The sequence below is a fragment of the Oryctolagus cuniculus genome, chromosome 21 (genome assembly GCF_051225735.1).
Source record: "Oryctolagus cuniculus isolate XC-2025 breed Fujian yellow rabbit chromosome 21, ASM5122573v1, whole genome shotgun sequence".
NCBI classification, from domain to species: domain Eukaryota; kingdom Metazoa; phylum Chordata; class Mammalia; order Lagomorpha; family Leporidae; genus Oryctolagus; species Oryctolagus cuniculus.
Window position 1 is genome coordinate 20,312,659 of NC_142887.1, and position 9,363 is coordinate 20,322,021.

General features: G+C 54.4%; 2 protein-coding genes across 2 annotated transcripts in view; both read right to left on the minus strand.

Moving 5' to 3' along the window:
* GCN1 (GCN1 activator of EIF2AK4) overlaps positions 1–2,734 on the minus strand; it is a 74,126-nt gene extending 71,392 nt beyond the window's left edge. Inside the window, exon 1 of the mRNA XM_008272306.4 lies at positions 2,613–2,734. Within this exon, the coding sequence (XP_008270528.1) occupies positions 2,613–2,630 (18 nt within the window). The 5' untranslated portion in view covers positions 2,631–2,734. The remainder of the gene's footprint in view (positions 1–2,612) is intronic.
* Positions 2,735–4,402: 1,668 nt separating this feature from the next.
* On the minus strand, positions 4,403–7,762 carry RPLP0 (ribosomal protein lateral stalk subunit P0). Its single transcript, XM_070066000.2, has 8 exons — positions 7,737–7,762; positions 7,392–7,493; positions 6,486–6,661; positions 6,313–6,400; positions 6,058–6,204; positions 5,762–5,947; positions 4,900–5,040; positions 4,403–4,628 (listed from the first exon to the last, which is right to left on the minus strand). The coding sequence occupies exons 2-8, from the start codon at positions 7,443–7,445 to the stop codon at positions 4,464–4,466; spliced, it is 957 nt and encodes a 318-aa protein (XP_069922101.1). The 5' UTR covers positions 7,446–7,493; positions 7,737–7,762; the 3' UTR covers positions 4,403–4,463.
* Between the last annotated feature and the right edge of the window lie 1,601 nt (positions 7,763–9,363).

The window sequence follows — 9,363 nt, forward strand, 5'->3', positions numbered from 1 at the left end:
CTTCCAATCTCTGCTATGGCCTGGGAAAGCAGCAGAAGATGGCCCAAGTGCTTGGGCCCCTGCACCCACGTGGGAGACCTGGAAGAAGCTCCTGGCTCCTGGCTTTGGATCAACGCAGCTCCGGCCGTTGTGGCCGATTAGGGAGTGAACCAGGAGACGGAAGACCTCTCTTTCTCTGCCTCTCCTTCTCTCTCTCTGAAACTCTTTCAAATAAACAAATAAATTAAAAAAATATATTGAAGGCATTTCTCTATTGAGTTCTAGCATCAAATTTGTTAAGTTCAAGGCCATTCTGACTTTTGATCCTTTGGATGAGACCTGGTTTGTCCCCCTGGAGGCTTCTAGGGTCTTCTGTGTCCCAGGTTCTAAAATTGCATGTTAATTTTTCTTTGCTGCAAGTTTATTTGTATCCATTGTGCTGAGCACTTTAAGTCTGGAGACAAATTCTTCAGGTGGGGAAAAGTTTCTTGAATTATTTTGTTGATGATTTCCTGGGACACTGGTGCTTTGTCAGTGCTCCTGGTACAGTCTTCCTCAGCTTTACAGTTTCCAGAGAGAAAACCTCAAGTTTTGTGCCCAAGTGGAAGAAGACAGCTTGGAATCTGACTGTCTGAACTGGGCTTTCAACCAATCTTCCTTAACTGATCCCATCCCCATTCACCATTCACACTCATTTCTAGGTTAGCTGACCGATAACATCAATTTCCATCTTTCAGAGATTCCGTGATGTAAATCAGGTTGGCTGTCATGTTGCCTAACTACTGGTGTAGGATTCATTTCCCTTAGGTCTGCTAAATCCTTTATCACACATCATCACTTTCCAGCTTGCAAGTCTGCTGCTGGGGCTGGCACTGTGGCACAGCGGGTAAAGCCACCGCCTGTGACACGGGCATCCCATATGGGCACCGGTTCAAGTCTGAGCTGATCCACTTCCAATCCAGCTTTCTGCTAACATACCTGGGAAAAGCAGCAGAAGACAGCCCAAGGGCTTGGACTTCTGCACTTTGTGGGAGACACAGATGAAGCTCCTGGCTCCTAGCTTTGGCCTGGCTCAGCCCTGGCTGTTGCAGTCATATGAGGAGTGAACCAGCAGATGGAAGATCCATCTCTCCCTCCCTCTCTGTAACTCATTCAACAGACAAAAGTCTGCTACTGTTGCAACTCCCTATTCTCCCAGTCCCTGTGCTGTTACTGCTTTAGACAGGTTTGAGGAGACAACAAACATGGATACAAGAAGGAACACAATCCATCCTCTACCTAGGATCCCCACCTAGCTGTCTTTACATGCAATTCTACATACAATGCTATGGTTTCCTCGCAAAGAGAAACAACTTTTCTTGCTCCAAGCTCTCATTTGAGAACCTGTCAGAGCAAAACTGAGGAAGCAGGCACCAAGCTCCTTCAGAAGAATCACCGCTCCAGCAGCAGCGGCCAGGGCCGCTTTCTGAGCTGACGGAGCCGTTCTATACTGCCCGATGCTGCGGCCACTAGCCACATGCGGGACCCACCGCACTGAAAGGCAGCTAACGCAACTAAAGGCCTGGCTGGCGTTTAACTGATCCAAGCGGCCATGTGGCTAATAACTACATCGCCACGTGGCTGGTGGCCACTGCACTGGACGCTACAGCTCTCGAGGAGAACACCTTTTACGGCTGAATATTCACGTTCAACAGTCGGCATATTTTCCCCCAACCCCCCCCCCCCCAGAAACATCCAACAGTTGGAAAAGTTCTCCTTTCTAGGATATAGTACAACACAACTTTAACCAGCAGCCCCTTGCCCAAGGCTACACGCCTTCTCAGCGTTCTGATTAAGTGGTCACCCTCTGGTCTTCCAGCCTACAAGTAATTCATTTCATCACCCTGGAGACCCGCGTAAGCCCAGCTCTCCTGGACAGTCTTTTTTCTTTCCCCCCATAATGTGAACTTTTCCATATTCAAAACACCAGGCTGAAGTGGAGGAAGAAGATTTTCCCAAGGGGTCAACAGGTGCTGCTACTCCAAGGTGTCAAGGCTCCTCCCGGGTGAGGCCAGTCCTCCCATCTCACCGTGGACCGACTAGTGACAACCAGCATACACAGGGTCCTGCTTTACTTCACTGGGTCTTCCCAACGAGCCCGGAAGAGAGGCAGCACTTTAACCCCACTTTACAGATGGAAAGGCTGAGACCTGGGGGGTTAAATCGAAGAGCGGGGACCCAAACCACGAACTACAGTGCTACGTCCCTGCACACAGAAACTGCCCGAGAGCCGCTTGCGGAATCCAAAGTTCACCGAAGATCCGGCGTTGGCCAGGGGCTCACTGCCGGAGGAGAGGAGTCTCCCAAAGACGAACTCGAGCCAGTGCAGGGTCGCGGAGAGCCCTGTCGGGCTCCAGCTGCCCAAATCGAGGCCGGAGCCCCGCACTCCTCGAGCCCGGCGGCGGTCAGCGCCGCCCCGGCCGAGCCGGGCCGGGAGTCGTGAGGGGCGGGTCTGAGGGAGCCGAGCCCGGGGAGCGCCCTCCGCACCCGCCACCCTCCGCACCCCCGGGCCGAACGGCGAGGACACTCTGACCCGACGGCGACCGTCCGCGCCCTGTCGCCGCCCGCCTCGGTCCCACGGCCGCCCGCCTCACCTGCGTGTCGGCCGCCATCCTGCCGGCGCTGACTCCGGAACCGCTTCCGGAGCGCTTCCGGGTCACTGCAGGGCCCACGCGGCAGGGCGAGGCCGGGAGCCCGCTGGGTCCGAGCGCGGGCCTGGCGCCCCCGGGCGGGATGGCGGCCGCTGCAACCGCAGCTTGGAGTCGGGCGGACCGGGCGCGGACCCGGGAAGATCAAGGCCTCCCTTCCGGGGCCTGCGTTCCAGCCCGGAGCCCCAGGCATGCTGACCTCGTGGGAGACCAGGCGCTGAGGGTTTGTAACGCGGCGAGACCGCCGTGCCAGACCCGAGCCACTTGGAACCGGCAGCTCCAGGCCGGACACGCCGCCGTAGGCCTTTGCTGAGTCAACAGTCGTTAGAGAATGTATTTAGTAAGTGCCCCTTCCCGGATGGCAGGAACTGAACCAGGTGTCCTCGAGGGGTCCGCGGCGGACTTGGAGAGGGCTGGGCGACTGGGGCACACGTGGCATCGGGGTGGCGGTCAGGAGGCGAAGCACCAGCCCGCCTGTTTAAATGCTGGGCGCGCCAGGATGCACGTTAAAGCCAAGGCTGAGCGGGCAGCACCTCATGCCCCAAGGCGGGGTTTGCACTGTTTTCTCTGTGCTGATGTGGCCCCTCTGTAGACTAGAGGGAGGTACCCAGTTCGGATGCAGCGGCTTGCAAACCTGCCAAACCTGGTTACAGCAGACACACACGCACACAGCTCCAGGCGAACTGGAAGCTTCAGGATGCCTGTTCTTTCAGCAACTGGCTGTAGCCAGCCTGAACTCAAACTGAGCAGTGAGAGGAAGCCCGACTAATGGTTGGATGGCCGTGGAAACCAGCTTTGTAGTGCAGGAAAATATCCCCATGACCTGTGGTCTGACTTCCCAGTCATATCTAGACAACCCATCCAAAGAAACTAAATGGAAAATCGTAATTCCTGAGCTTTCAACTGCACAGCATTTCAGCATGGTGAAAGTTACCCAACTGTAGTGCTACCATGATTCTTGTGCTCAAACAACTCATCATGCTACCAGTTTTACTATGGTATAGTGTTACTTAACTGCCCTGTATAATCTCCAATATTTAAGATACTGTTATTTCCTGCTTGGGGAGGGGATGGTCTTGGGCTGTAATTCCTGCAGGTTGTTAGGGCAGGCGTTTGCTCTGTGTGGGCCACTCACCATTCCTTACCAAGAGTGCCTAGTTCCAATCCACCTGGGAGGAAAAGGACTGCACAAGTACCCGGGTTCCTGCCACTCATGTGAGAGGCCTCTGGCTGCAACCTGGCCCAGCCCTGGTTCTTGCAGGAATTTGGAGTGAACCAGCAGATGGAAGATCTGTTACTCTTTCAAATAAATGTATCTTTTTAACAAAAGGTATAGCAGCTTAAACAGTGAGATGCTCCACATCTGCCCCCTACTAATGCCTGTGGGAAAGCAGCAGGATGGCCCAGGGGCCTGGGGCCCTGTACCCATGTGGGAGACCCAGCAGCAGCTCTGGGTTCCTGGCTTCAGCCTGCCACAGCTCTGGCTCTTGCAGCTGTTTGGGGAGTGACCCAGATGGGAGATTTCTAACTCTGCGTTTGAAATAAATTTTATAAAATAAAATTAAAAAGGGGATGGGCGGGGGGGACCACTGTACACTCACAAACTGGGTCTAGGAAAGTATAGGACTAGAAGGTTAGTAGCTTCATTCAGAGACACCACCCAAATACAAAGCTCTAGCTTTACCAGGGCTGTAAGATCCAGCACACAGCGCTATAAGCCTCAAGATAAAGAGAACTTTAAGAGAAGTAAGCCTTTATTTCCTTGTTTCGCAAATAAAGCTGGCTGCTTTGCAGTGATTAGTCGAAGAGACCAAATCCCATATCTTCGTCCGACTCTTCCGACTCTTCCTTGGCCTCCACCTTGGCTGGGGCTGCGGCGGCAGCAGCAGGGGCAGCGGTGCTGGCCGCAGCCACAGGGGCAGCAGCCACAAATGCAGATGGATCAGCCAGGAAGGCCTTGACCTGCAGGGAAGAAGTCAGTGGTCAAAATGGTCATCCACAGGGCTCCAGCCATTTCACAGCCATTACCTAAGTCAGTGAACACCCCCTGCCAGCAGGACACCCCCCCCAACCTCCTCACCACTGGATCTTATTTCTGAAGTGCCCTGTTTCCCAGCCTCTTAACTCTTAAAAAACCTATCCACTGTGTAAAATATGATCACAAAAACACTAACTTGGCAGGCTACCCCTTATCACCCTGCTGCCAGGCCCACTGTGTCCTAGCAGAACCTACCTTTTCAGCAAGTGGGAAGGTGTACTCAGTCTCCACAGACAAAGCCAGGACACGCTTGTACCCATTGATGATGGAATGGGGCACGGATGCCACGGTCGGATAGCCAATCTGCAGACACACACTGGCAACGTTGCGCACACCCTGTGGGGGGAAGATGACGTTTTTGATGAGCTGCCCTAGGGAGGGTAGGAGAAGTAACCCACAGCAGACAACTGCTAGGCCAGCAGCTCCTTCCAAGGACACATTTCCTCACACCAAATGCTCCCAGCAGGGCCTCTCCCTCAGCCACACCTGAGGGTTCTCAGCTATGACACTATTTACTTTAAAAGCTACCATTATTTTGTGGAAAACAGAGGCTATTCACATAGCCACTGAGTTTCATGAGAGAAAACTTTTAAATTACTTCATTATGAATTTCATCCACCAATGAGACTTCCAAAAAAGTTAACAGGAGCAAACAGTAAATAGAATTGATTTTTTGGTCCAAAAATTAAATCAATCTCCTATCACCATTACTCAGTGAAAACCTTCATAAGGTGACATCTGGCAAGGTGGACTCAGAAAAAAAGCAGAATCAGTCGCTCCAGGGAAGGAGACTTGACAGTGTCACCATGATGGTGCCCAGAATCTCCTGTCGCTTTGTAACTGGCCCCAGAACGAACCCTTCCAGGGCCCAGCACTGTTCCAAGGCTTTACACTAATTCATTAGATCAACAGTCTCCTGTCAGCGTGTTTCACAACTGCAAAGGGAAGTAGATTAAGGGACTATACAGACAACTCTCTAAGCAGCGCAGACAGGACTTGGCGTCTGCCACTGGTCACGCTCTCAGCCAGTCACGCGAGCGGGGGCTGGATTGGGCACCTCCAGGAAGCGCGAGTGCAGGGTGTCCTCCGTGATGTCCAGCACTTCGGGGTTGTAGATGCTGCCATTGTCGAACACCTGCTGGATGATCAGCCCGAACGAGAAGGGCGAGATGTTCAGCATGTTCAGCAGCGTGGCCTCGCTGGCTCCCACTTTGTCTCCAGTCTTTATCAGCTGCACGTCGCTCTGCAGAACAAGGCAACAGTGGGCACTCCACCACCTGGACACAAAGGCCCACAGCCTCCAAGAGAAGCCCGCATTGGCCAGGCTGGCACTGGCAGACCAGGTCCACTCACCAGGATTTCAATGGTGCCCCTGGAGATTTTAGTGGTGATGCCCAAAGCCTGGAAAAAGGAGGTCTTCTCGGGCCCCAGACCAGTGTTCTGAGCTGGCACAGTGACCTCACAGGGCGCAATGGCACCAGCACGGGCAGCAGCCGGCACCTGAGCAAAGATAGGAACGGTGAGCACAGCTTCTCCACTCACACAGCCTGACTGTTTTCCTTACAGAACCAACATCAGGCCTCTTTAGCCAGCTTGACTCTCCTCTACCTTATTGGCCAGTAGCATATCCCTGATCTCAGTGAGGTCCTCCTTGGTGAACACAAAGCCCACATTTCCCCGGATATGAGGCAGCAGCCTGCGGAGAAAGAAGTTTATACAACACAGAGCCCCTCTGGCCCCACGCTGCGGGGACCGGGGCGCCGGGCAGGGAGCTGACTGACTTCTCCAGGGCAGGGTTGTTTTCCAGATGCCCCCGGATGGCCTTGCGCATCATGGTGTTCTTGCCCATCAGCACCACAGCCTTCCCCCGGAGCGACATGCGGATCTGCTGCATCTGCTTGGAGCCCACATTGTCTGCGCCCACGATGAAGCATTTTGGGTAATCATCCAGAAGTTGCTACAACAACAAGGCAGAAACGAAGTTTAGCAGGAAGAAAGGAGGAGAGGTGGAATCAGGAGAACCACTTTACTCCCTCTCTGCCTTTTAGACCCCTGGGACAGACCTCCCCACTGGATCGTACCCCTGCTAGATGCTGTCATGACTGAACGAAGGGAAATCAGAACTCTACACTCAGAAAAATTTTAACTTGCTTTTTACTTTTTGATTTCCCCTATTATGAGGCTCGGCTCCGATTCACTACTTTTGAATGACCCAAAGCACTGGCTATGTTTACAACACACATTCAGCAAACACGGCAAGATAATCTGGGTTACTGTATGACTCTTCTGTGCTGTGTCTAGAACAACATACGACAGACGTGAGCAAATGCAATGCAGACTAAGCTCTGGGCCGCAGCCAGGTGCCCGAAGAGCAGCACCCAAAGCTGCTGATGACAGGTGCTGAAGAGGCAGCAACCTGCCTCCTCACAGTGAGTCACTCCTTGCCCCAGACGCTCCCAACGGAGACCAAAGCTGCAGAAGCATCGCGCGCAGTACCTTGGGAGCCCGACAGACCCGAGGGAGGAGCAGCCGCCTGAACCTGCTCCTCTGCAACAGGTCCAACTGTTAGGATCAAGCGAGGCTGGCCCCAAGGTCGCCGCGTCGGTAATTGGCATCAGGCAGGCACCCGGCACCCGATCGCCCCTCCTAGAGCCCAAGGCCCCAGCTGCCGCGCCCCCCTAACTTACGATGATCTTAAGGAAGTAGTTGGACTTCCAGGTCGCCCTGTCTTCCCTGGGCATCACGACGGTGCGTCAGGGATTGCCACGTGGGGTTTAAAGACGATGTCACTGAGGGGAGAGAGGGCGCTCAGTCCCGGTGTCCCCGACAGGCGTTACCCGTCCAGGGCCCAGCGCGGACCAGGCCACGAGCGAGCTCCCGTCCGCCAGGGCTGAGGCGGCGGCCGCCGCCGCCGCCGCCCAGGCCCGAAGCGAGCCACGACAGGACCCCTGCGGTCCGCCCTCCCCAACCCCCAAAATTTCCCTAAAACCCTCTAGTTTTTCCCGCCCCCGACTTCCACGGCCCGCACGAACCTCTCACGAGGACGCCTGGCAAGAGAAGGGCCGCGCGCCGGCGTGCGCTTTTTATATGCGGTCGAAGCGGCCAATCAGAAGCCGCGGACAGCGCCCCTGCCTATTGGGCGCCGCTGTCGGCGGCCCGGCACAGCCGGGCTGATATAGGCAGCCATTGGTTGATATTGCTGCCACTCCAACCAACAGGAAGCCGCCTTTGAGGTGAGTATAGCTAAGACAGGCGCCCGTCTGGGTTGGAGGCGCTTTCTCGGGGATGCTGCCTCCTGTCGGGCTGGGGCGGACTTCGTGTGGGAGGGAGCTAGAGCCGACCTGGCCACCTCAGCCACGTACGACGTGGGGCTAAGGAATAACCGCGCCCGCCTTGAAAACAGCGCGGTCTCTCGTCTCCTGCGGTGTGTTGATCCTGTGAGACCTAAGTCGGGGCATTTCCTTGTGTGCTCAGAACTCGCGGGCTCCCCAATTCCAGAAACCCGGAGTAAACGGGAACAGCTAATAAGGACACCCTCTGCTCCCCGCTCCACGCCACGGTCTCATCTCCCGCCTTCCTAACTCATTCCTTCCAGCCAGACGGTGCCCTTTGCTGCTTTTCCAGGGCTTTTGCATGGATCGCTTGTTCCCTCCCCTGGCAGCCTTCTCGCTTGACAGAGTTGAAGTTTCCAGTAAGTTTATCTGGGCCACATGCGATGAACATGCTGTGGGGCTGCATGGGCGGGCCCCACGTTCAATTTCTCTAAACTCTCGTCTAACAAAGCTAGTCTAAGGGTGGAGGCCTAATATTCCTGTCCTGAGTCTTGTTTTGTACCTCTTTGGAGATATTCATGAAGCCAGCTTTTTGTAAAAAAAAAAATTATTTATTTATAATAAACAAATATTTATTTACTTATTATATATAGGCAGAGAGAGGTTTTCCATCTGTTGGTTCACTCCCCAATTGGCCACAACGGCTGGAGCTGGGCCAATCTGAAGCCAGGAGCCAGAAGCTTCTTCCGGGTCTCCCACGCGGGTGCAGGGACCCAAGGACTTGGGCCATCTTCTACTGCTTTTCCTAGCAGAGAGCTGGATCAGAAGTGTAACAGCCGGGTCTCGAACTGGCGACCACATGGGATGCTGGCACTTCAGGCCAGGATGTTAAGCCACTATGCCACAGCGCCAGCCCCAGTGAAGCCAGCTTCTTAAGTCAAGGTTAGCAAGACTTATTCCCAAACCTGTCAAAACCACCCTCAGGGGTGCCAGCGTTGCATAGCAGGTTAAGCTGCTGCCACCTGCGATGCTGGCATCCCATATCCGAGTGCCAGTTCAAGACCCAGCTGCTCTGCTTCCTGTCCAGCTCTACACAAGATGGCCTGAGTGCTTGGGTCCCTAACTGGACAGAGTTCCAGGCTCCTGGCTTTGGCCTGCCCCTGGACCAGGTTGCACCCATATGGGGAGTAAACCAGCCTCTCTCTCTCAATATTTTTTTTAAGATTTATTTATTTCAAAGGCAGCATTAGAGAGAGAGGACAGAGAGAGAGATTTTCCATCCACTGGTTCACACCCCCCCAAATGGCTGCAACTGCCAGAGCCAGGAGCCAGAAACTTCATCAGGGTTTCCCACGTGGATGCAGGGGCCCAAGTGCTTGGGCCATCC

Excerpts from the sequence above, each read along its gene's own strand:
- RPLP0 (XM_070066000.2), bottom strand. The coding sequence starts at position 7,445 with ATGCCCAGGGAAGACAGGGCGACCTGGAAGTCCAACTACTTCCTTAAG. Across the intron at positions 6,205-6,312 it reads ATATGCTACTGGCCAATAAG|GTGCCGGCTGCTGCCCGTGC; the intron begins GTAGAGGAGAGT and ends ATCTTTGCTCAG. Across the intron at positions 4,629-4,899 it reads CCTTCCCACTTGCTGAAAAG|GTCAAGGCCTTCCTGGCTGA; the intron begins GTAGGTTCTGCT and ends TCTTCCCTGCAG.